Here is a 26,772-nt window from a genome sequence, read left to right as displayed (position 1 = left end):
GCTGAAGCCAGATCTCCTACCCTAAGAAAACTAGCTCAATGACAGTTTTCTGCTAGAAATCAGCTAAAATCAAATTGCACATGTTACAGCATGGATAAACTTTGAAAATATTATGCTAAATGAAAGAAACCAGACACAAAAGACTACACATTGCATGGATTTCTTTTACATGAAAAGTACAGAATAGGTCAATCTATAGAGGCAGAAAGTAGATTAGGGGTTTTGGTGGGTTTTGGTGGGTTGAAGGGGATGGAGAGAGACTGCCAAAGGGTACAGAGTTTCTTTGGGGAGTACTAAAAGTATTCTGAAATTAGTGATGAGGATTACAACGCTGTGAATATACTAAAAAAAAAAATGCTGAATTATATACACTTTAAAAAGATGAATTTATGTTATATGAATTATATTTTAATCTTGAAAAATAGGGAGAAAATTAAATTGCAGCCAGAACCGTGGCCTCAGGGAAGAGGCTCTTTTTCTTTAGAGCAGTAGTTCTTTTTTTAATACGTTTATTTTATTTTATTTTATTTTATTTATTCATAGACACACACACACAGAGACAGAGACACAGAGGGAGAAGCAGGCTCCATGCAGGGAGCCCGATGTGGGACTCGGCCGGATGTGGGACTCGATCTCCAGGATCACACCCCAGGCTGCAGGCGGCGCCAAACCGCTGCACCACCGGGGCTGCCCTAGAGCAGTAGTTCTTGAAGTGTGCTCCCCAGACTAATAGAAACCATATCACTGGGCAATTGCTAGAAATGCACATTCTCAGGTTCCATCGCAGACCTACATAATAAATTCTGGGGATGGGGTACCACATTTTTTTTTTCATTTTGATTCCAGTTAACATACAGTGTTATGTTAGTTTCAGGTATACAACATAGTGATTCAACAATTCTATACATTACTTAGTGCTCATCATGGTATGTGTATTCTTAATCCCCTTCACTTACTTCACCCATCTCCCACTCACCTCCTTTCTAGTAACCATCAGTTTGTTTTCTGTATTTAAGAATCTGTTTTTTTTGTTGTTGTTGTTGTTTTGTTTTGTCTCCTTTTTTGTTGTTGCTCATTGATTTTGGTTCTTAAATTCTATATGAGTGAAATCATGGTATTACTCTTTCTCTGACTTATTTCACTTAGCATTATCCTCTCTAGATCCATCCATGTTGTGCAAATGACAAGATTTCATTTTGTTTTATGGCTGTGTAATATTCACTTGCAAATATATACTGCATCTTCTTTATCCATTCACCTATTCATGGATATTTGGACTGCTTCCATAATTTGGTTATTGTAAATAATGCTGCAATAAACATAGGGGTGCATATATCTTTTTGAATTAGTGTTTTTGGGGACACTTGGGTGGCTCAGCGGTTGAGCATCTGCCTTCGGCTCAGGGCGTGATCGAGTCCCACATCAGGCTCCTGCAGGGAGCCTGCCTGCTTCTCCCTCTGCCTCTCTCTGTGTCTCATGAATAAATACGTAAATCCTTAAAAAAAAATTAGTGTTTTTGTATTCCTGGATCATATGGTAATTTACTTTTAATTTTTTCAGAAACCTCCATACTGTTTCCAGTTCCATAGTGGCTATACCAATTTGTATTCCCGCCAGCAGTGCAAGAGTTCTTTTTTATCCACATCCTTGCCAAAACGTTTTTCTCATATATTTTTTATTTATTTTTTTATTTTAGCCTTTCTAATAGGTTTGAGGTATTATCTCATTGTGGTTTTGATTTGCATTTCCTTGATGATGAATTATGTTGACCATCTGTATGTCTTCCTTGGAGAAATGTCTGTTCATGTCTTCTGCCCATTTTTTATTAATGTCCACACCCAATGTGAGGCTTGAACTCATGACCCCAAGGTAGAGTCTCATGCTCTACCGATGTAAACCTTTTCTGCCCATTTTAAAATTGTATTATTTGCTTTTTGTGTGTGTTGAACTGTAATATGTTGTGTATTTTGGATACTAACCCTTTATCAGATGTCATTGGCAAGTATTTTCTCTCATTCTTTTAGTTTTGTTTCTTTGGCTATGCAGAAGCTTGTTTTAAAATTTTTATTTCAGAGAGAGTGAGAGAAAGCACGAGCAGTAGAAAGGGGTAGAGGGAGAAGTAGACTCCCTGCTGGGCAGGGAGCCCAGATGTGGGGCTCTATTCCAGGACCCCAGGATCATGACCTGAGCCAAAGACAGACGTTTAACTGACTGAGCCACCCAGGCGCCCCAGAAGCTTTTTGTTTTGACATAGTACCAATGCTTTATTTTTGCTTTTTCTTCCCTTGCCTCCCTCAGGAAACAGAACTAGACTCACAATCTGTGTTTTAACAACCCATCCACAGGACTCTGACACATGTTCTAAAAACCATGGTTCTGGGGCAGCCCCAGTGGCACAGCAATTTGGCACCGCTTGCAGCCTGGGGTGTGATCCTGGAGACCCAGGATCAAGTCCCACATTGGGCTCCCTGCATGGAGCCTGCTTCTCCCTCTGCCTGTGTCTCTGCCTCTCTGTGTGTCTATGAATAAATAAAATCTTAGAAAAACAAAAACAAAAACAAAAAACCATGGCTCTGGAGTAGGGGAAACTTTTAGTATAAAGGGTCAGAAAGCAAATATTTTATGTTTTGCATGCCACATATTCTTGGTGTCTCCCCTCCCCCCATTAAGAATATAAAACATTCTTAGTTCCAGGCACACAGAAACAAGTAGCAAGTGACTCTGGACCCTGGCATCATAGTTCATCAACTACTGCTCTGAAACAACAGTTCCCATTTTGGAGTCTCCAACAAAGATGGGTGGACTTTTCCTTTGCAGAATGGGAAATAAACAATGGCCTCCAGGCATCAGAGCAGTTCCCCTTATAGTTCTTGCAACCTCTTCCACACCAAGGACAAAATCAGACCAGATCCTGCTTTCGTTCCGGCTTTATTAACTCAGTCTGCAGACAGTTCCTTGTGCTCTTTCAAGAAATTTATTTGATTCACAGTGATATCCTTTGAATGGTCAGTAAATTCTATTAGAACTCAATACAGAGATTGATCCCAGGTAAGCCACAATGGTCCCCTTCCACCCCTACCCCAACCTCCTGAGCCTGAAAAATCACCTAGAGCAGCTGAGAGGGAAAAGGATAAATGGCTGCACTTTGCTGTGTGTCCTTCCAGGCTCTTTGGTCCTGGTTGATTACTTCTCGGAGATATCCAAATAAAACTTTCCTATTCAGTACACACCAGTCTTTGGTGTTTAGCCCAATGGGCTGAGGAAGAGAGGCAGCTAGGAAAATATACCCACTAAAATGTGTAATTAATACCTCCATACAATCCTTTTTACTTATAGTTAGTGGACTTATCTTTTAAACACAGAGATGTAAAATCGGACAGGATTTTGGCACAGAACAGATTCAGTGTTACAGGCTCAGAGCACCATGAAACTTTGTAGCCTCATGTGATGGCCTTTTTTTTTAGCACTAAGAACTCCCAGATGCCTGATCAACCCAAGCCTAGCAGCACTCCCAAAGACACCTTCTGACAAGGGGGCACTGGGGACAAGAAGGGGGAAGAATGGAGAAGAGCCCCAAGGGGACAAAGACTTCTTCCCTCTCCCTTCCTGGGTTAGCTAGAATTACAGGGGCAAACATTCTGTATTGTGACACAGATGAGGAAGAAGGGAAGAAGAAACAGAGGTAGGAGCTTTCCTTAGTCCCAGGGGCTCTTCCCCCTTCCTGGCTGGAACTAGAATCCCAAAGGTTTCCTAATTTTTTCATATGGTTTGCTTGAGTATCTCCCCCCAGGTTCTAGCAACTTCTCCCCAGGATGTCTCAACTCCTGGTCTCCAGGGGATGGTGGTTAAGGGGGTAGCAGAAAGAAGGCTTGGCCTTTGCTCCCCTTGTTCACTTCTATCCCCTGGAGTCCAATAACCCAGATGCCTGGATGAAAACATGAGGCTCCCCACCTCCCAAATGCACCCTAACTTTCAGGCCCCTTTGGCAGAGGAATGAGGGCACAGGTGTACAAGGCAGCTAAGGAAAGGCTGGTGAGTATGGGTGCAGACTGGTCCTTGCTGGGACGGGGCATTTAGAGGCCCTTATTGAAGTAGATATAAGGCATAAGTTCTCCATACTTGGCCTTGATAGTGTCTTGGAGTTCTGGTTCCAGATAAGAAACTGATAATTCACTGAAAAGAGAAAAGAAGGGGATTATGGGCATGCCAACTGGACAAGTAACAAATTACCAGCAGATAAAATCTAACTCAAATGCCACCTCTAAGAAGCCCTTCCTGATTTTTGCGTCAGAACTAATGGCCCCTGTACAACATAATATGTTGCTTTTTCTTCTACTCAGGCCTGACTGTATTCTCCCTGCTGCTAAACTTCCATCTTCTCTGTTAGATTATAAGCACAGTGCTTGAACCCAGGCGATGCCTGCAGAGGATACTGAAATATGAGTAGGAAGGCAAAGGAACCTGGTATCTTCTTGGTGTACATCCAAGCTACACCTAGTCTCCTGGAGCTAGTCCTCTCCCTCCCCAAGTCTGATGCTTTGTTTCCCTCTTCCATCATCACTTTGCACACTCCTTCCCTGCCAAGGCATACAAGGGAAGTAGAGAGGTCCGAGTCATCCAGCCCCAAGCGAACACAAACCAGAATAAGTACCTATCCCTTTGTTCAATTTCAAGGACCAGATCTAGCCAGAGAAGATGTGTCTAACAACCCAACCAACGGGGACAGAAAGTCTCTTGTCCCCCTACTTCTCTCCAGGGCAGCCCTTCCTCGACTGGGAGGGAGCAACTCATCCCTCTGCCCCTGAGAGATCTGTTTTGGTTTACCATTCATCCAGAGTTAAGAGGCCCAGAGTTTAGGCTGATAGGCACCTGTCCTTGGCAAAGGGTGCCCTTCCTGCCCATCCTGGTCTGCTTCAGGACAGCAGGCAGGTCAGGGGGAACAGGAACAGGGCATTTGGTAACGTGAGGAGCAAAGAACTATTACCATTTCTGTGGGAAGAGCCCACATGCCACTGGCACCATAAAGATGAGGCTGGAAGAAGAAGAAACAAATCATTAGGGACATCTCCTACAGACCTGCTCACACCCCATCTCTGAGCCCCCCAAAGGAAGTAGGGAGATGCCCATCACTACCCTGCCTTCCACATTGCCCCATGGCTCCCCTTCCTACAACTCTTCTCCTGGCCTCTCAGTGCCAGGATATTCATTCTGGCATGGCATGAAATTGGCCTCCTCTACCTCCCATCCCTCACTCCACATCCACCTGTCGTTCAAGCAGGTGAAGATAATAAAGGCAGGAGAAGATAACAAAGGCACTGGGATTATAAGTAGCAGCCCTAAAGACCACAAGCACTGAGCAGTGAGGAGTATAAAACCCAAGGTCCTGCCCCCCTGGCCATGAACCCCTAGGCTGGCCAACAACAGAACCAAGCAGTCTCTCCAACCTCCCCGAGCACACAAGCACCTGGAGGAGCTCATTAAGAGGCAACGCTGGGCAGCCCCGCTGGCTCAGCGGTTTAGCGCCGCCTACAGCCCGGGGTGTGATCCTGGAGATCCTGGAGACCCTGGATCAAGTCCCACATCAGGCTCCCTGCATGAAGCCTGCTTCTCCCTCTGCCTGTGTCTCTGCCTCTCTCTCTCCTCTCTGTGTAGTCTCATGAATAAATAAAAAAAATCTTAAAAAAAAAAAAAAAAAGAGGAAATGCTAATGCAGTAGGCCTGGGGAAGGGCCTATAGTATTTCTAAGGTCCTCAGATGCTTCAGGGCCAGAGCCCTGTCTTACAGAACATGGGAATCTGACAGAACAGGGTTCAGATCCCACTTGGCTACTCACTTGCTGTGTGAACCTGGGCAAGTGAGCCCTGAGCCAGCAGAGGGAGGACACGAGTGCCTGTTCTGCAGGGCTGCTGTGGTGTTCAACCCATGGGAACCACTCACTCAGGGGTGACTCAATAGCAGAAGGTAGCATGGTGTGTGAAACTGTCGGGAATCTGACCTGAACTCCAGCAATTATGAGCTACAGAGCCCTGGGCAAGTCTCATCTCACCAAACCTTGGGATCTTCGTTTGTGTTTTTTTATTTTTACTTTTGAAATTTTATTTATTTATTCATGAAAGACACAGAGAGAGGCAGAAACATAGGCAGAGGGACAAACAGGCTCCCTGTGGGACTTGATTTCAGGACCCCAAGGATCACAACCTGAGCCAAAGGCAGACGCTCAACCACTGAGCCACCTAGGTGTCCCGGATTGTTCATTTGTAAAAGGAGATGATGACAGGACCTAGACCTTTGGGGCAGAGGGGATTAAGTGAAATTATAGATGTGGAGCATGAGCACAATGGGGACACACAGAACACCTTCTGCATGTGTTGGTTGTTTCTGTTGCTGTCATTAGCGCCGTGGCCTCACAAAGTGTTACTGATGCTAGGATGTGGCCAGTCACTGGCAGGCACCGAAGCACGTTGCTGTGACTAATAGTGTTTGCCTTTTGTGTGAGGTTGGGACACCTGAAGCCCCAGGCTGTCCCCTCATTTTTTTTATGTCTCAGTATATTTATTTATTTATTTACTTAGTTTATTTATATTGAGATATAGCTGATGTACAACACTGTGTACAGGTAAGGTGTATAACATGCTGATTCAATACAGTGATACGCTGCAATGTGACAACCAGAGCATAGGCTAACACCTCTGTCACTGTCATAGAATTATCACTTCTTTATTTTTATTTTTTTTTATTCTTTATTTTTAAGTAATCTCTACACACCCAACATAGGGCTCAAACTCACAACCCTGAGATCAAGAGTCGCATGCAAGGCAGCCCGGGTGGCTCAGCGTTTTAGTGCCACCTTCAGCCCAGGGCATGATCCTGGAGACCCGGGATCGAGTCCCATATCAGGCTCCCTGCATGGAGCCTGCTTCTCCCTCTCCCTCTGTCTCTGCCTCTCTCTCTCTCAGTGTCTCTCAGGAATAAATAAATAAAATCTTAAAAAAAAAAAAAAAAAAAGTCACATGCCTTACCAACTGAGCTAGCCAGGCGCCCCCAGAATTATTATTTCTTTTTTGTGGTGGGACTGTATTGTGGTTTTCATCTCTTCCTGAGTCTGCAGGTCAGAGGACAGGAGGGAGCCCACACGTGCAGATGTGTGCATGGGGCTTAGCCAGCCTGGTGCCCTCAACAAAGATGGGGCAAGAGCTCTCTGGATGGCCCACGGGTGTTCTGAGCTCAGGCACTATGGAAGTCAGGTAAAGGAATACATGTTCTCCAGCACGGGAAACACAAGAAGATAGTTCTTAGGTGCCCAAGCTACCATAGGACCCAAACCAAGAAAACATGCTACTCACAAGCACCCAGACAGCAGAACTTGCAATGGGGCATGCAGGACCTTGACTTTCTGCACAAAAACAAAGGAAAGACCCACATAAGACATACGAAGGTTCTTAATGTGAACCCCACACCTGCCCTACCCCTGATCAGCCAGCTGGAAACCCACAGGCACAAAAATCCTGGCCATGAAGGAAAGGAGAGAGGGGCTCCTCTCACTCTGTGGTAAGGCCAAGCAACAGGCTATGGCATCTAAAGCAGGCAGCTGGCAGGGACTGGTATGGGCCCTTCTTGAGCGAGATGAAGGCCAATTACTAGAGGGAAGGATGAGGATCAGGAGCTCTTACGTGTAGATGTGGCTGGGGGGCTCTGGGAAAAAGAGATGCAAAAGCGAACCCCACTCACCTTCATGAAATGCAGCTTCTCCAGCCTTTCCATGATGACTGGCAGCAAGACTAGAAGAGACCAGGGAGAACTCAGTGGGAGGGTTGTAAGACTCTCCAAAATCAGATTAGGGACCAGGTGATTCCCCCCACCTCCCCAAAAGTTCCAGAAAATACTTTTGGAATGGAAGACTGTGTAGGCATGGTCACGTCCCCCAAGACCTAGCAGAAGGGTGCTTCCCAAACTTCTCCCCCTGCACACCTCTAATAGGGCATGTACCGCAGGCCCAAAGAGTCCTTCTCAAAACTCAAATCTTTGAAGGCTCATGCAAACCAATCTCGTATCCTACTTTGTAACATATCCCTGCTGGAAGCAAAACCAGGGCAGGGGATTTATTTTCTTTACCACTGTCTTCCTGGCACCCTGCACTGTGTCCAACACAGTGAAGGTACTTAAGGAATATCTATGGAATGAAAAGAACTTTCTTCCCTAGACCTCTGATTAACTGATCTACAGTGTGGTTCTCTCATGGGTTTCTGCATTCAGCACTATGTAGGTATACCATATACAACATGTGGATTTGATACGTTTATACACTGTAAAATGATTACCACTGTAGCATTAGCTACAATCTCTATCACATCAAGGAATTTTTTTATTGGGGTGGGAAAAGTTTGAGAAGCATGGCTATAGAGGCTGGGGCCCCACCTCCCATCCAAAAGCTAAGTGTGGCTAAGGCCTCCATCATGTGTTCCAGGGACTGCCAGGATGGGAAGGCTTCTCTATCTTACTCATGCCAGGGGCTGCCATGGTGATCCGAGAAATAACCACTTGGGTGATGCCTATGGCCGCAGCTCTCTGAGGAAAGAAAAGAGTAAATTGTCAGGAATGACCCTTTCAGTATCCATGGGCTGTATCAAAGGGCTGAGTCAAGGGTCAGGGTCAAGTCAGAAGTGGTAAAGGGGATGGATCCACCAGGGGCTGTGTTCTCACCCAGCTAGACTTTTATGGCTTCAGGACCAGAAATGATGGAGAAAAGACATGACAAGCCTGTTCTGAACGAGAAATGTAGGGAAATCAAGGGGAATGAGAATGGAATCAGGGGAATCCTGTAACAGAACGAGGGCCTGCTCTAATCAGAGTAGTAAGAACAGGACAAGGTATAAGAGAGAATTCCCTCCTCCCACCCCAAAGGGATGCCTCTGCTTACCCGGGAATGTCCAATCTCATTGTTATTCCTGTCCTTCACGCAGATGCCCTGGATGAGTTCCCTAAACATGGACAGGAGTTGCTGGACGTGGGAAAGGGGTCCTGGAAGCCTGCCAGTGATGTGACACACTAGGGGACCAAGCACACTCAAGCTCTAGGAAGCCACCTCCTGTACCTGGCCCTTTGGTCTTCCTTTTGCATTTCAGTGAGTGGTGTCTCAGAAGTGATCTAGGGCAGTGGCTAAGAGAGCTAGGCCGGGGCTCAGATTGCCTGGGTTGAATCCTCAGACTGCAGAGTAAGTTTCTGAACTGCAGCAAGTTCCCCAATCCTTCTGAAGACTCAGTTATCATCCCCTGCAAGATGGGGATCAGACATGGCACCCAGGTCATAGTATTGGTGAGGATTAAAGGAGACAATGCCTGCAAAGTGCTTAGTTCAGCGTGATTGAGCAGAACAGAGTGACTGCTCCACAAACACTAGCTGTGCTTCTTCTCAGGCCAGCTCCTGAAAGCACTCAACCCCAGAGCAGGTAGGTGGCTGGGGTTCCTTCCTTTGTTGGGAAGGAGCACCTGGATGGGGGAGGGAAAGAGGAGAGGAACAGTGTGTATGAATGACTATTCTGGTAGTGTGCTCCTTCTGCAAGAGCTGTTGTGAAATGTACCCATTTGCTGGCAGTCCCAAGAAAACGTGGCTTGTGGATACTGGTGTTGGTGATGAAGGCAATGATGATGGTGATGGGAGCAATAAAAGCTAACATATACCATGTGATATCTCCCAGGCGCTATCGTGAGTGCTTTATGTATACTACATCATTAAGTTTTACCGCAGAAAAAAAAAGTTTTACAGCAGAGGAATATCTATGCTTTCTCTAGTCAAAAAACAAGAACTGCAAGACACACGGGTTTCTCCTTTTACCTTTCCTGCTGGGAAGCTTAGAGCCAGGTGCCTGGAAAACATCTATCTATTCCTCTGGCTTCTTTCAAAGCTTCTTGGCTCTGTTCTATCTTTGGACACCTCCCTCTGCTACATTTCATTCTGTAAGCCATCAACCAGGGCTTTGGAAGTAGGCAGAGTTCACAACTTCAATACAGTTGCAGTTGAAAGGACATGATCTTATATAAATCCCCATAGGTCCACCCCACTCCCTGCCATCCCACACCATCCAAACAATGACTCCCACAATACTTATCATGGATTAAACTTAAGTCACCTGCCACTCCCAACGGCCATCACCGTTGGAGCAGCCAATCCTTTGGAACCCTTCAGAGGTGCAGCCCAGCGACCCTCCCCATACCCACCTCAGTCCCCAAAAGCTACCCACTGCCATGGTTTCCTGCCCTTGCCCCACTAACCTTGTAATTTGTAAAAGGGATCCCCATACTCACTGCTGTCGCATCATTGGGATGTTGACACAGTTAGCAGCAGCCACAGCAGCAAAGGGTACCCAGCGGCCCACCAGGGGTGGAGCTCTCTGTTGGGGGAAGGGAACAACAGAGTTCACTGGAGATGGGAGGGGAGGGGGCTTAAGGACTACAAAATGTAATCAGACTTCACTACTGATGCATATTCAGACACTTAGTCTTGGAACCCAAATTCCCTCAAAGACCCGAGAAAGAACAACCTGGGGAGAGTTCTGGTACATTTCCCACTAGTTGGCTGGGCTCTGGCCATACCCAACTCACCCAAACAAGGGCAAAGCCAGGCTTGGGAGGGGGAATGTTTTCCCTAGGACTTTGCTGCCACCTAGTGGCCACCATGCCCACAGCAGCCCCACACAGTACCTTTGTCAACATGTTCATGCCCACAGCAGTGGCCACCGCAGTGGTTGTGGCTGTGATGTAGGAAATGGCCATCTGCCTAGTGGAGGAGAGACACGCTTGGGAGTGGGGAGCCCTGCCAGCTGAGGGCAAGACCATGGCTTGATTGAGAAAGTCTGGAAATGAGGCTTCATGCCTGAGAAGCTCATGAGCACTCTCCCCAGTCTCATCTTGTTACATCCCCTTCCTAAGCACACACACAACGCTCCAGTCCCATTGGCCCCCTTTCAGTACTTTAAACATGCCAAACTCTTTACTGCTTTAAAACCTTTGCATGCTGCTGCTCCCTCTCCAGGGAATTCTTCTGTAGGCTAAATCTTTATCCTTCAGAAATCAGCAGAAACATGCACTCCACAGAAAAGACTTCCCCAACCAGCCCATCCACAAAGATGTCCCTCTTCTGTTTGCTATCCTGTCACCTGTTTGCTTCCTTAATGGCAGGAGTCACAAGCTAAGATTATAGTGCTTGTTTGCTTTAAAATACCTTAAATTCCACAAGAATAAAGACCCTAGAACCATGCCTGGCACTTAACAACTACTCAAGAAATAGCTGAAGGTGCCTGGGTGACTTAGTCAGTTAAGCATCTGTCTTTGGCTCAGGTCATGGTCCCAGAGTCCTGGGATCAAGACCCTGTCAAACTCCCTCCTCAGTGGGGAGTCTGCTTCTCCCTCTCTCTCCCGCCCCCGAACCCTGCTTGCTCACTCTCTCTCTCTCTTAAATAAATAGAATCTTTAAAAAAAAAAAAAAAGAAAGAAAAGAAAGAAATACTTGAGAATGAATGAATGAATGAACTTTGGTCTAGGAAAATATTCTCTTAGCCGCAGAAAATACTTGCAAACCCTAAGAGGGGGGCTTGGTCACCAGCTCTGTGTGACCTTCACCCAAAGACAGCCTGAGAGCCCTTCAGAAGGGCTGTGTCCCTGGAGACAAGAGGACAGGCACCTGCTCCATACCCAGATGGACAGCCTAGAATTCCAGTCTCCTACCTGCCGGACGTGGGGGAAGCTGCATTCCTGTTGGTGTAGTTGACTAAGGCATTGAAGGACTGGTTCACCCATTGCCAGAAGATCACCGCCGGCATCGTCCTACCATAAAGGAGGCCCAGAGGGCAAAGAAGAGTCCAATGGAAGGGAGGCCTTGGTGTACACCAGTCAAACCAGACTGCCTGCTGTTCCCCAAACTGTTCCCACATTGTTTCACGCACCAAGGCTTTTGCATAGGCTGGAGTATCTACACACGCACGCGCACGCACGCACACACACACACACACAAAACCTTCCATACATGGCTAAATATTGCTCTGTTGAGAGGTCACTTCTTCTTGGGAACCTTCGTGACCCTTCCCCTGCCCTTTCTGGAACAGTGAGTCATTTTGTGCTCCCTGTTCTCACAACTCCATATTCTCCCTCTGACCTACCACCTAGCAAACTGAGCTATAACTGTTTACTTGTTGGTCTCCTCAACAAAACTGGAAGCTCCTTTAAGGGAGGGGCTAAGTTTTTATATTCTCAACACCAGGCCCAAGGCCTGGCTCAATAACTGGACAAATAGATGCATGGGGGAGGGGAGCAGAAGTAAGAGAGGAAGGAGAAGGGGAATAAAATATCCAGTAGCTACAGAGAAAGTTTATTCTCTCTCCATCAGGCTGAAAAGGTCTTCCTATTTTAAGGGTGGTATGGGGGGAGATCATCTCATATTTTTTACTAAGACATCACATTATAAAAATACATTAGGGGCACCTGGCCAGATCAGTTGGTTAAGTGCTTGACTCTTGATTTTGGCTTAGGTCATGATCTCAGAGTTGTGAGATCAAGCCCCAGATCAGGCTCTGCATTGGGGGTTGAACCTGCTTGGGATTCTCTCTCCCCTTCCCTCTGCTCCTCCCCGTGGCCACCCTGCCCCCGTCCTCCCCCCACCCCCCACCCACGTGCTCTCTCTCTGCAGAAAGTACATAAATAAAATAAATTCTAAAATAAACATACATTAAATTTCATTGTTGAATAAGTACTTTCTAAAGAGGGGATTAGGATGGCTTATTCATTGAGAGAGTTCTAGAGACAACTACCTCAAGTTAACACCCAGTCACCCATATTTCCTGGCTGTGTCAACTTAGACAAGTTACATAACCTCTCTAGAACCTCGGTTCTTCATCTATAAAATGGAGATGACGATAGTGTCTCTCTGTAAGGCTGATGAGAAAATTAAATGAGGTAACACAAAGAATTTAGCACAGTGCCTGGTATTTGGGAAGAGGTCCATAAAGATGGTTATTATTCTCATCATTATATGACTCCCTGCCTAGCAGATCCACATGGACACACTGCCCACTGCCTCGCTCCAAGGTTCTACCTGTAGAACTGGAGCATGAAGCCCGTGATGATCATGCCGCCAGGGACCTGGAAGGACATCCGCCCAATGACGTTCATCTTCTCCCCAGTGTCAGGGTGGAAGGCTGAGTCATACAGCTTCTTGGCATACAGCAGCTGCTCCACTTGGGTGCCTGGTGGCACGACCCCCATTCTGCCACCCAATGACAACACACAGAGTTACCTCCCAGGCCCCTCGCCCCAAATCATCCTGCTCCCTCTTTCCTGAGAGCTCTGCCTTTTCCCTCATATTCAGTCTCCACCTCCTCTCCAGGGGATCTACCAGTGTGATCCCAGTGCCTCCAGTCCCTTCCCGTAACTGCTCACCTGCTCTTCTCCACCATCACCTTGGCCCAGTCCAGCTCCCGCTCTGGTACCAGGACAGTGCGTGGGTCTGTGATATTGAAGAAGTGTTTCACCCGTCCCAGGAAAGTGCACTGGTCCCAACGGGGGGCATCGATATTAAAGCCAGACAGATCAGCCTCCATGTTGCTCACACACAAAGCTGTGGACTTAAGGAACAGAAGGAAAATGAGGACTGTCCCCCAAACCAAAGTCTGCCCCTGAAGCCCTGAGCACCTCTCATTATAGAACCTCTGCTTTCACCAGCCACTAGTATCACTTGACTAGGCCTGGGAAGGCCCCAGTGAACGGGCACCAGACCGAGTAGCCAGGCCAACATGTTTCCCGAGTACCTGGGGTAGCCAACCCTGTGCTGTACCATGCTGTAGGAGACGCAGGAAAAAGGGACAACACAGTGCCTGTCCCTGTGTCCACAGTGCCTGTCAGTTACACCCTGAGCTGAGTGTAATTGGGGAAGAACAGCCTACCCAGGTAACGGAATATAATCTATACAGTAAATACGAGATGAGAGAAAGCAGAGATGGGGGAGCACGGCTAGAAAAGGAGGCTTCCAGGGATCCCTGGGTGGTTCAGCAGTTTAGCACCTGCCTTTGGCCCAGGGCGCGATCCTGGAGTCCCGGGATCGAGTCCCACATCAGGCTCCCGGCATGGAGCCTGCTTCTCCCTCTGCCTGTGTCTCTGCCTCTCTCTCTCTCTCTATGTCTATCATAAATAAATAAATAAATCTTTAAAAAAAAAAAAGAAAGAAAGAAAGAAAAGAAAAAGAAAAGGAGGCTTCCAGAAGAGATGGAATGTGAGCCCCAGAAGATAGATTTATCTGACGGAGGGAGAAGGCATGGATCATATTCAAAGTAGGAACAATTACAAAGGTAGAAATGAATGTGGCATGATCACTCTCATTATTTGTGTGTGAGTGGTGTGTGCACGTGTATGGCGCATGCAGCCCTATGGAAGATCCCAGGCCATGGCTGTGAGTGAGGCACCACGCCTGCTCTCAAGGAGTTACAGAATGGGAAGCAAATGACAAGTAGAGCAACAAGGATGGCAGTGTGGACATGTCATCCTTGGCATGAACAATGATGTGGACAGACAGTGAGGGCAGTGGGAAACCAGAGAAACAGCATCTAAAAGTGAGATGAGGGATCCCTGGGTGGCGCAGCGGTTTGGCGCCTGCCTTTGGCCCAGGGCGCGATCCTGGAGACCCGGGATCGAATCCCACATCGGGCTCCCGGTGCATGGAGCCTGCTTCTCCCTCTGCCTGTGTCTCTGCTTCTCTCTCTCTCTGTGTGTGACTATCATAAATAAAAAAATTTAAAAAAAATTAAAAAAATAAAAAATAAAAAATAAAAAATAAAAGTGAGATGACCATATCTCCCAGTTGTCCTAGGACTGTTGTCCTGGTGTGATTATGAATAGCAGCCCCTTTCACTCTCAAAAGTGTCCTGATCTGGATGATAAATTATATGGTTACCTTATCTAAAATGGTTGAGACATTCTGAACACATTCTGTGAAAATAAGAAATAAACAATGTTTTGAAGGATGAGTAGAAGTTAGCTAGCTAGCTAGCTAGGTAGAGGAGACATTCCAGGCCAAAAAGAAAAAAGAAGAAGAGCCAGTGTTAACGGCACACAGGACACATGGGGACCAGATAATGATGATCACACCTAACACCGAGCTTTGACTCTATGCCAGTCACTTTGCTTGGGACTTGATGTGCATTTTCTGAATCCATCTTCACAACAATACTATGAAATAAATACCCTTTAATCTAACTCCATTTATGGATGAGAAAATCAAGGCACAGAAAGTAACCTTACCAAATCACACATGCATAGCCAGTGACAAAGCCAGGATTTTAATTCTGCCTGATTTACTTTAGAACTCTTGCCTCTAACTGGGTTCTGGTATCCATGTCTTGAAAAACTAAGGCAGGTCTGACATGTAAGGAGCTTGGAAACTGTCACTCCTGTCCTTCCAACAAGAAAAAAGCTGAACAAACTAAAAATCAGCAACTCTTCTTAGACCCATCAATGAATTGAGGTCACAGGGCAAACCACCATCCCTAAACATGGAGAGACAGGCAAGTACAGAGAATGACAGCTTGCTGGGAACAGAAGCCCTCCTCTGGGTAAGTACCATTGGAAAACTTAAACTATAACTGACAAATTGCTGGAAGCTCAATGTGAACAAATTAAAAATTCCAAGGGGATTCGATCTTGAGTGTGGGGGCCACACTTTTGAGTTTACCTTCAGGAGTCCACCAGGTTCTCAGGGTGAAGATCAGAGAAAAATCCTCTAGTATTTCTGACAGGGAGATGGAAAAAATAGTCATTTTTTAAAAAGATTTTATTTATTTATTCATGAGAGACACACAGAGAGAGGCAGAGAGAGAAGCAGGCTCCATGCAGGAAGCCTGATATGGGACTTGATCCCAGGACCTACAACCTGAGCCAAAGGCAGACCCTCAACCACTGAGCCACCCAGGTGCCCTGAAAAGTAGTCATTCTGAAGTACACCCAGAGCCCCCTGTTCTTCTTAACAAGGCCTGTCCTCAAAAGAGCCTATTTTACCAGAGCCTAACCATTTGGGTTTTAGTAGAATCTAACTTATTTGGGAAAAGGTAAATACCCAACTCCAGCCCTTCCTAACCTTCCTGTTTCATTTAAATAAGGTGAGAAGAGCCTGAGAAGCACTTGTGAAGGTCCAGGGGTACAGGCTCACTCAAAGTCTGAGAACTAATCACAGGACTATAGAACACTCTCTCTTCTCACACACTTGACCACTGTAGGTGGTACAATGCTCCTATGTGATAACAGGGAGAACTGAATAACAGAAAGAATCACAAGTCTCAGACCCTATTTAAGAAGTCTTAAAAAAAAAAAAAAAAGTCTTTAGAAACCTAAAGATAACGAGAGACAAAACAAGGACACCAAAGAAAATGTTAACCTCTGCCACCTAGAGTTTCCACAAACAGTAAATACAACCTAACATCTCACCAGAAAAATGTAAAACTGCACACACATCTGGCTTTCAACAAAAGATTATAAGGTATACTAAAGAACAAAACCATAGTTTGAAGAAAGAGCAAGTGTCAGAACCAGATGATAGAGATTTTGGAATTATCAGAACAGGAATTTAGGGGCACCTAGGTGGCTCAGTCAGTTAAGTATTAAGCATCTGCCTTCAGCTCAGGTCATGATCCCAGGGTTCTGGGATGGAGCCCCATGTCAGGGCGCCCTGCTCAGCAGGGAGCCTGCTTCTCCTTCTCCCTTTGCCTGCTGTTCTCCCTGCTTGTGCTCTCTCCCTCTCTCTCTCATTCTCTGTCATATAAGTAAATAAGATCTTTAAAACACAGACAGACACACACACACAAAAAAAACCGGGACGTCTGGGTAGCTCAGTGGTTGAGCATTTGTGTTTGACTCAGGTCGTGATCCCGGGGTCCTGGGATCAAGTCCTGAATCTGACTCCCTGCTCAGCTGGGAGTCGGCTTCTCCATCTACCTCTGCCCCTCCCCCTGGCTTGTGCTCTCTCTCTCAAATAAATAAAAAAAATCTTTGGAAAAAAAAAAAACAAAAAAAACCACCAAACCCTCAATTATAGAGAATGAACTGATGGTTACCAGAGGGGTAGTAAGCAGGGCGATGGGTGAAATAGGCAAAGGGGATTAAGAGTACACCTATCATGATGAGCACGGAGAAATGTACAAAATTGTTGAATTACTATGTTTTACACCTGAAACTAGTATAACACTGTATGCTAACTACACTAGAATTAAAAATTTTTAAAACTCTACACCTGGGGACGCCTGGGTGGCTTAGCAGATGAACATCTGCCTTTGGCTCAGGGAGGGATCCTGGAGTCCCAGGATCAAGTCCCACATCAGGCTTCCTGCATGAAGCCTGCTTCTCCCTGTGCCTGTGTCTCTGCCTCTATGTCTCTCATGAATAAATAAAGTCTTAAAAAAAAAAATCTACACCTAGTCATGTTATATTATATTTTAAGCTGCAGAAAATCAAGCCAAAGAAAATCAAGGAAAGGGGTGCCTGGGCTCAGTCAGTGAAACGTCTTGCCCTTGATCATGATCTCGGGGTCTTGGGATCGAGCCCTACTTTGGGCTCCCTCCTCAGTGAGGAACCTGCTTCTCCCTCTCCTTCTGGTCCTCCCTTCACTTGTGCTCTCAGTCTTTCTGTTGCTCACTTGCTCCCTCGCTCTCTCTCACTTACTCTCCCTTTCTCAAATAAATAAATAAAATCCTAAAAAAAAAAAAAAAAAAAAAAATCAAGCAAGAAGTCTGAAGCAAGGAAAAGAAAACACCTTACCTACAGAGGAACAAAGATATGAGGAAGTTCACTTCATTGAATTTCTCCTCAGACACCATGCAAGCACAAAGAGCACAGAGTGAAATATTTAAAGCACTGAAAGATAAAAGCCCCACCAACCTAGACTTCTACATCAGCAAAATTATCCCTTACAATGAAGGAGAAATACAGGCTTTACCAGACAAGCAAAATTGAGGGAATTTATTACCAACAGACCTGACTTGCCAGGTGCTAGAAATTCTTCAGAAAGAAAGTGATATAGGTCATAAACTCAGACCTACCTAAAGAATGTCAGAAGGAATAAATGGAGATAAGATAAAATTTTTATTTTTCTTATTCCAATTGTTAAGTTAAACAGATAACAGTTGGTTCAAAATAATAACAGCAACAATGAATTTGATGATTATAGCTTATGTATAGGTGAGATGAATGACAATAGGGCTATAATATATGGAAAAGAGGAGCTGGGGATACTGGTATAGATTACCTGTACTACTGGAGAGGTGCTTTAGGGTAATTCTTGATCTTGGGGTTGTGATTTCAAGCCACACACTGTATGTAGAGGTTACTTAAAAATAAAATCTTTAAGGGGGCTCCTAGGTGGCTCAGTCAGTTAAGCATCCTACTCTTGGTTTCAGCTCAGGTCATGATCTCTGGGTTGTGAGACCGAACCCCACTATCAAGCTCTGTGCTCAGTGGGGAATCTGAGATTCTCTCTTTCCCTCTCCCTCTGCTTACCACTCCCCATGCACGCATACTCTCTCTCAAATAAATAAGTAAATCTTTAAAAAGAATTTTTAAAAATAAATAAAATCTTAAAAAAAAAGCTAAGTCTTTTTAATTTTTGCCTGAGAATTTCGGGAAGCCATTAAAAAGTGTTAAGCAGAGTGACAAGATCAGATGTATCATTTAGAAAGAAAACTCTGGGACAGTCTGGGTGGCTCAGCAGTTTAGCACCACCTTCAGCCCAGGGTGTGGTGATCCTGGACACCCTGGCTCAGTGGTTTAGCGCCATCTTCAGCCCAGGGCATGATCCTGGAGACCCGTTTCTCCCTCTGCCTGTGTCTCCTCCTCTCTCTCTCTCTCTCTCTCTCTCTCATGAATAAATAAAATCTTTTTTTTTTTTTTTAAAGATTTCATCTATTTATTCATGAGAGACACAGGGAGAGAGAGAGGCGGAGACACAGGCAGAGAGAGGAGAGAAGCAGGCTCCACTCAGGGAGCCCGACGTGGGACTCGATCCTGGGTCTCCAGGATCAGGCCCTGGGCTGAAGGCGGCGCTAAACCGCTGAGCCACCCAGGCTGCCCAATAAATAAAATCTTAAAAAAAAAAAAAAAAGAAAGAAAGAAAGAAAGAAAACTCTGGGCAATGACACGAAAATAAACTTTGGTGTGGGAGGACCTCAGAGGATACAGAGAGATCAGCTGAACGGGAATTTGAGTAATCCAAGCAAGAAGAGGTGGGGCTCATGTGAACCCAGATGCACTGGGACAGGAGGGAACAAAAGGACAGAAACTTTTAAAGCAGCACAGTCTCAGGATTTGCTAAATGACTGGTTATAAAAGGAATATTCTATTAGTCAGGTGTCAAGCACAGATGCAGAATCAATAGGAAATACATATCCTTTAAATATATTCATGTGATATTGATAAATATATGAAAATGGATTGAGTACAAGAAATTAGTAAATTGGCTTACGTAATTGTGGGTGTTGGCTCAGCAAGCCTGAAGCCAGCAGGGCAGGCAGTTAGCGAGGGTCAGGCCAATCCTGGGGAGGGAAGGAAGCAATGCAGGCCCAGCTATGGCAGGACTTGTGACCCCAGGGGATGCCTAGCCCTCTTTTAAAGGGATTCCATCTGATTAAATCAGGCCACCCAGGATAATCTCCCCTTAGATTAACTCAAAGCTAACCAATTAGGACTTTAATTGGTTTGATTTGCAAAATCCCTTCACCACAGCACCTAAATTCATGTTTGATCGAATAACTGGGAGATGTGTGTACTACAAAACAGCTGCTTCTTCCTCCTGGCCCACTCTGGCTGGAAGCCTACCAGAAGGGGGATGCAGGGGATCCCTGGGTAGCAGGGTGGGGAGCTGTTTGGCCTAGCTAAATTGATACATCACAAGTATCTAGAGTGATACCCAGGGTTTCTGGCTTAAACCATAATGTGCAGAGACAAAGAATATAGAAAAATAGGCTTTAAGGGAAAAATCAAGGAGTTGTGAGTTTCAGGTGCCATGGGACTTTCTTAAATGCAATAGGCTGCAACCTGTCTCAGGTCCTCTATAAATGCCATTGCTGGTCCAGAATACTGTTCCTTTCCCTCTTCCCTAACACCTACTCATCCCTCTTTTCTTTCTTTCTTTCTTTCTTTCTTTCTTTCTTTCTTTCTTTCTTTCTTTTTTTTTTTAAGGAATAATTTTCAAATTTAACTCTCAATCTTCCACTGCTAGGTCACTTTTTTTTCCTTGAAAAATGTACCCTGGGGGATCCTTGGGTGGCTCAGTGGTTGAGTGCCTGCCTTCAGCCCAGGGCATGATCCTGGAGTCCTGGGATCGAGTCCCACGTGGGCTCCCTGCATGGAACCTGCTTCTCCCTCTGCCTGTGTCTCTGCCTTTCTCTCTCTCTTTCTGTGTCTCTTATGAATAAATAAATAAAATCTTAAAAAAAATTTTTTTAAAAGAAAGAAAAACATCACCCTGAGGATTCTTCATATATATTATATTACAAGCTCATAGGCACAGGTTGAGCAAGATTTAAAGTCATTTTGAGGGGCAGTTGATTAAATATCTGCCTTTGGTCAGGTCACGATCCCAGGGTCCTGGGATGGAGCCCCGCATCTGGCTCCCTGCTCAGTGGGGAGCCTGCCTTTCCCTCTCCCCTTCCTTGTGCTCTCTCAGTCAAATAAATAAAATCTAAAAAAAAAAAAAAAAAAAAAAAAAAAAAAAAGTCATCTTGAGTTATATAATCATCAAAATTCAAAAGCATTCACAAAATTGAGCAAACAAAGCCAGTATTTGAGTATTAGGGAAAGAAAATACATTGCTGATGGAAGCTACAGAGCACTCAAAAAAAAAAAAAAAGTTTTATATTAAGTAGTGGTAAAATGAAGAGAATTCTACCCATGACTCCCACCTCCACAGAGCCCCATGTACCACTGTAGCTGCAAGGGAAGGCCACAGCAAAGCCACCTCAGAATAGAGAGCAGCCTGAGGGACACCTGGGTGGCTCAGCAGTTGAGTGTCTACCTTCAGATCCCTGGATCAGGGATCCAGTCCCTCATTGGGATCCCTGCGGTGAGTCTACTTCTCCCTCTGCCTGTGTCTCTGCCTTTCTCTCTCTCTCATGAATAAATAATTTTTTTTTTTAAAGGGCAGCCTGAAAAGTAGATGTATTATCACATAACATCAGGGTTCCACCCTCTCCCTCAAAATGTAGACTTTTGCTCTCCAGGACAGTCTAGAGTTACTTTCAAGGAAGCACCTACTCATCCTTCAGATCTGGACTTAAACCTTTCCTCAGGGACTCCTTTGAAAGACCTTTGACCCTTCTCTCCCCCAACCAGTAGATCAGGTGCTCTGCTATAAGCCCTCTTGGCTCTGTTCTTTTTCTTCAGAACTATTTCAGTTTGTTCAAACACTCTGTGATTTTATTTTAATTAATTAATTAATGACCTTCCTCTCTCGGTCATTAGCTCCTTAGAGCCAGGGATGGTGTCCATTTTGCTCAGCACTGCTACCCCAGTGCCTAGCACAAGAATTCAAGTATATGCTAAGTAAGAGGTCCAGCTTGTCAGCAAATGGATATTTAGGATTAAAAGAAAGTACAGAGATCTGAGTTAGAAATAAAATAATGAGTCAGCAGCATTAAGGTAGTTTAAGAGAAAGTTTTCCAGTGAGGACACACAGAATAGGAAGAGTAAAGTGCTAAGGACATAGCCTGAAAACCACTATATTTAAGAGGCAAAGGAAGTCCAAATAGATGAGAAAGAAAAACCAGAGACATAGGAGGCATGAGGAGCCAACAAATGCAGTAAAGGAAGAGATAGTCAATTCTTAGATTTTTTGTTGAGGTGGGAGAGACTTCAGCAAGTTGACATGCTGCAGGTGGGTCATTTCCTGGGAGGAAGGAGCCAGGAGAGAAGAGGAGGCCTAACTTGGAGTTTTCATGGCACCCTCACCTGGCCCTGAGGCCACCATTGAGTGACAACCTCTGGAGAAGTTAGAAACCAGACAGCGAGTGTCCACTGCTAGAATTCTGACACTCTCACTCTGCCACAAAGCCCAAGGAAAGCTGACTTGACCTCCTATAGGCCGGTTCAAAGACCAAAGGTATTTCATGCAGTCACAACTGAACCCAAGAGTGGGAGAGAGGCAAGAGTTACATGAGGCTAAAAGGAGTTGCTGGCCTGGCTGGCAGATCACACAGTGTCTGGGATTCCAGAGCCCCAAGCTGGGGCCCCAACCCCTCTCCTGGAGAAAGCTGAATAGAACATGCTATGCTTCCGTTTTTGTTGTTGTTGTTGTTGTTTTTCTTAAAGACTTTATTTGAGAGAGAGAGAGAGAGAGAGAGAGAGAGAAAGAAAAAGAGCATGAGGGCACACAAGCTGGGAGGAGGGACATAGGGAGAAGTACACTCCCTTTGAGCAAGGAGCCTGATGCAGGGCTCCATCCTTGGACCCCAGGATGATGACCTGAGCCAAAAGCAGGAGTTTAACTGCCTGAGCCACCCAGGGTCCCGAACATGCTGTTTCCTTCTTAACACACACACACACACACAGCCTGTCCTTGGACATCTCTCTTGACTCTCAACCCAACACTGGCAAGTCCTCTGCCTTTCATAATGGAAGCACTTCTACCATGAAGGAGTAATCATTTGCTAAACTATTCAAGAAACCTTATCTTCATTACCGAGGTCAGCATAGGAGTTCCTGTCCTGACCTCGGTGCCAGGGGTGCCTGGGTGTTTCAGTTGGTTAAGCATTTGCCTTCAGCTTGGGTCATGATCCCAGGGTTCTGGGATAGAGCCTCACATCACAGGGAGTCTGCTTCTCCCTCTCCCTTGCTCATTTTCTCTTTTTTTTTTTTTTTCTTTTTTAAGATTTTATTTATTTGTTCATGAGAGACACAGAGAGAGGCAGAGAAATATGCAGAGGGAGAAGCAGGCTCCCTGCAGGGAGCCCGATGCAGGACTTAATCCAGGGACTCCAGGATCACACCCTGGGCCGAAGGCACTCAACTGCTGAGCCACCCAGATGTTCCATCCCTTGCTCATTCTCTCTCTCTCTCTCTCAAATAAATAAATAAATAAATAAATAAAATCTTAAAAAAAAAGAAGACCAAAAAAAAAATCTAAATTCTATGTCTAAAACATTTCCCCCTACACCTGCTGCCCCCAATGGGCACAGTTCCATGACTCCTTCAGGGCAAACTCAAACCCTTCTGTCATATACTCTCCTAGCATCCTGTCCTCATTTGCAACACACTCAGCTTTGTAATCACTTTCTTGTTACATACAGTTATTTGTATAAAGTTGGCCTCCCCTGGCAGATTGTAATGTTCTTGCTGTAGCTCTCTCAGGCCCTCTAAAAATACTTACTACTTGCTTAAAATACATCTCAACTTATTCTTGGGCTCTCTGGGCATGGAGGACATCACTCTTTCAAGTCAACTCAGAACCTGTCTTGGTTACAGAAGTAAGAGCAAGTTTTGGGTCACAAAGTTGCAAATGGTCTACCTCTCCTCTACTGAGTCCTATCTGGTTTCTAGGTTTTCTCTAGAATAGTTATTCTCCCTCTTCCCACATAAACTGCATCTAGGTATTCCCTAAAGAGGTCACTACCACATCCAGGGTGGCCCCAGTTCCAAAGGAATATAATTCTGCTACTAGGAACAAGGGGAGAGGGAAGCCCTGGTGGCTCAGCGGTTTAGTGCCGCCTTCAGCCCAGGGCCTGATCCTGGAGACCCAGGATGGAGTCTCACGTTGGGCTCACTGCATGGAGCCTGCTTCTCCCTCTGCCTGTGTCTCTGTCTCTCTCTCTCTCTGTGTCTCTCATGAATAAATAAATAAAATCTTAAAAAAAATAAAAAAGGAACAAGGGGAGAGCTGGAGGTCAAACAGGTGACCAACCAGTAATTCTCTTGCTCTGAGGAAAATATCACAGCTCAAAGATGTGGGGATGCAAGATCTCAATTTGCAGAATGGAAACTGATGCTTAGGAAGGTCCACATCGATTGAGCCAATATGTTGAACATTACACACAACCTGCACTAACCAGAGCTCCAGTCTTGTCCATTCATCCAACAATCTGACAATAGCTAGGGCCTACTTTCCCATGGCCACAAAGCTTGGGGTCACTTAGACGGGTCCTCTGTCTACTAAAGGCCAAAAGAAAGAGAGAGGAAAGAAGAAAAAAAATAGAGAAAAGAGGAAAAAAATGAAACAATCCATTACCTCTCCTGAAGTCATCCTTCTTAGAGTTGAGTTCTTAGAGTAGAGTAGAGTTGAGTTTTTTTTTTTTTTTTTTTGTTCAACACATCTTTATTAACAGAGACATATGGACAGACAATGCATCAAGGGCAATGTCTGGAAGCTGTGATGGGGGTGTCTGTGTGCAGAAAAGGCCTTCTCTAGGCCAGGGATAGCTCCCTGAACCTAGGCTAACCTCTCTAGGTCCCCTGCCCAGCAGTGGGTCCTGAGCTGAGGCCAGCCTCGCCATCATACTCCTGAGGGATGAATGGGGCTGGGGATCTTTCAGGATTGGAAGACCCTGACCTCAGCATTCTTATGGTTCCCCAGCTAACTTGGTTGCTGAGAGGGTGGGGGACACCTAACTAGCTCAGTTGGTAAAGTATGCAACTCTTGATATTGGGGTCTGAGTTCAGGTCCTGTGCTGAGGATATAGTTACTTAAAAAAAAAACAAAACAAACAAACAAAAAAAAAAAAACAGAGAGTTGATTTTCTCTGGCAAACCGTATCAGAGCTCAGAGAACAGACTTCCAAACTCTCTCTGGATATCCTCTTGCAAGGAGAGTAAAGTACTCAGGATTTCCCTGTCAGTATTCCAAGGCAGGAAGAAAAACATCATCACTAACACTTGCACCAGAGGAAAATCAAGGCAGCCAGACTCAAGAAGGTCAAACACAAAGACCACTTGAGATAGGTGACAGCTGGTGCCAAGGCTGTCTACAGAAAGTTGGACAATGAGGTTAATAATTACACACGCAGGCCCAGGTACACTCCCGTGACCCCAAGGCAATCATGATGTTAGACACCAGACAACTCAGAAAGTGAAATCTGCCCTGCCTTTTTCAAAACAGAACCAACAGGCTAGAGATGAGTAGGTTGCAGGAGTGTATCCTCTGAATTAGCCATTTATCTTGCATCTACTTAATCAAGCTTCTGAACAGAGCTTTCTCTCCAATGATCTGAAGCAGGTATGCAGCTAGCAGATGTTTAAAAACATATTTTAGTTGAATGCATAAATAGCTAAGAACCATTCAAGAAAAATCTGCCTTCATTCCAGTAGTCTTAAGGAGACTGTTAAGCCTGCTGGTAGGAAGAGGGGCAAAACCCCCAAACCTAGATGAAACAGTAAGTTTACATAGCTAAACTCTATGTAGCACTTCCCAAGTGCCAGTAATATTTTATGTACTTGACACAATAATTCACATAATCCTCACAAGAACTCAATGAGGGAGGTAAGAGGCACACACATGCTGCAAATGTCTACGTTTATCATCAGTGCCAATACTTTACCAATTCTTTTTTTTTTTTTTAAGATTTTATTTATTTATTCATGGGAGGCAGAGAGAGAGGCAGAGGCACAGGCAGTGGGAGAAGCAGGCTCCCTGTGGGGAGCCCAGTGCAGGACTTTACCAGGCGTCCCCACTTTACCAATTCTTAAAAAGTTCTGGGTTTACACCACAAATATAAGCCATTCTGTTCCTCCTACCTAGACAACACAATAGTGTTAAAATCGCTTTCTCCAGCGTCAGAACTGGGTTCAAGTCCCAACTTTATATGGCTTAGAACAGCCAATTCCTAGGGCTGTGAGAATGAAATGAAATCTTGTGTGAAAAGCATTCCACTAGGAAGTATGTAATTTCCATAAGGGCAGATTTCGTCCCTTACTGTTCTCCAGAGTCTAGAACAGGACCTGGCACACATGTGATTAACTCTTCTTCCCGTCCTCAGCACGCGGAAAGGGTGGGAGGTAGCGCCTCTCAACCCACCCAGAACCCCTCTCGCTGTCGCGTGCCTTAAGTGCAGGCCCATTTTGGCCTTTCTGGGGCTGCAGATGGTGCACCGGTGCACCGTCCGGGCCAATGCTGCTTAGCAAAACCCGGCCATTCCAAAACGCCTTTCACTCCTGCTGTCTGCTCACCTCGGCGTTCAGGGCCAGTGCCCCGGCTGCCTCTTGCCCTCCGACAGGCGGCCTCCCACCACCGGGACGCCTCCATCCTGGATTCTCCACAGAGATGTGGAGATAGATGCACAGCCCATAACGCCGTCACCCCTCAGCTGGGACCTCGGGCGCCGGGGGCCATTAAGGGAGCGGTCCCCGCACAGCCCCAGACCACTATTAGCGCCACGTGGCTTCGGCAGGTGGATGCCCGGCCCCCGCAGCAGCCCCGCCGGAGCAGTCAAGACAGAAATCCAAGCTCCCTCCCGAGATGTGGGGTCTAGAGGAAGGTGTGGTGGGCGGCCTCCTCCCAAGACCCCTTACCTCGTCCCGGGAAGAACGCGCCGGAACAACTGCCAACAGAAGAAGCCCGCGTTGGAACCCGGGCCTGCATGAACCTGCGGCCTCGGCCCGGAACCGCCCCTCGGCCGTCCCGCCCTGCTCCCCCCGACCAATCACAGGCTGAGCGGCGCCCACCAGCCACGTGGGCGAGCTTTAGCCAGTCGCGGGGTCCCCACCGCAGGCAGCCGCCTCCCGGCGCTCCAGCAGCCCGCCCGCGCAGTGGGCGGGCACTTTGGCG

At 45.9% G+C, this 26,772-nt stretch overlaps 1 protein-coding gene across 9 annotated transcripts; it reads right to left on the bottom strand.

Annotated features, from left to right (window-relative positions):
- Positions 1–2,955: 2,955 nt before the first annotated feature.
- SFXN2 (sideroflexin 2) lies at positions 2,956–26,771 on the bottom strand. 9 transcript variants are annotated; one of them, XM_025992941.2, is made up of 14 exons: positions 26,517–26,622; positions 19,486–19,555; positions 15,712–15,768; positions 13,428–13,612; positions 13,084–13,254; positions 11,721–11,819; positions 10,698–10,773; positions 10,302–10,387; positions 8,918–8,978; positions 8,499–8,565; positions 7,729–7,778; positions 7,344–7,393; positions 4,985–5,032; positions 2,956–4,173 (listed from the first exon to the last, which is right to left on the bottom strand). In XM_025992941.2, exons 4-14 carry the CDS (start codon positions 13,586–13,588, stop codon positions 4,074–4,076), a joined length of 969 nt encoding a protein of 322 aa, XP_025848726.1. In that variant the 5' UTR covers positions 13,589–13,612; positions 15,712–15,768; positions 19,486–19,555; positions 26,517–26,622; the 3' UTR covers positions 2,956–4,073. The 9 variants fall into 9 exon arrangements, 8 of the variants coding, with proteins under 8 accessions (XP_025848726.1, XP_072595977.1, XP_025848709.1 ...); XM_072739876.1 differs by having other exon boundaries at positions 13,428–13,605; positions 26,517–26,604; XR_003234107.2 differs by lacking the exon at positions 19,486–19,555 and having other exon boundaries at positions 8,416–8,565; positions 13,428–13,605; positions 26,517–26,633.
- Between the last annotated feature and the right edge of the window lies 1 nt (position 26,772).

Source organism: Vulpes vulpes, chromosome 15 (assembly GCF_048418805.1).
Source record: "Vulpes vulpes isolate BD-2025 chromosome 15, VulVul3, whole genome shotgun sequence".
Taxonomy (NCBI): Eukaryota; Metazoa; Chordata; class Mammalia; order Carnivora; family Canidae; genus Vulpes; species Vulpes vulpes.
Note: the sequence above shows the minus strand (reverse complement) of the source record. Positions and strands in the feature narration are given on the sequence as shown.

Coding starts and splice junctions, on each gene's coding strand:
- SFXN2 (XM_025992924.2), bottom strand. CDS start 26,586: ATGCAGGCCCGGGTTCCAACGCGGGCTTCTTCTGTTGGCAGTTGTTCC. Junction 8,566..8,917: donor ATGAGATTGGACATTCCCGG/GTAAGCAGAGGC, acceptor TTCTTTCCTCAG/AGAGCTGCGGCCATAGGCAT. Junction 7,779..8,498: donor CATGGCAGCCCCTGGCATGA/GTAAGATAGAGA, acceptor GGTCTCTTCTAG/TCTTGCTGCCAGTCATCATG.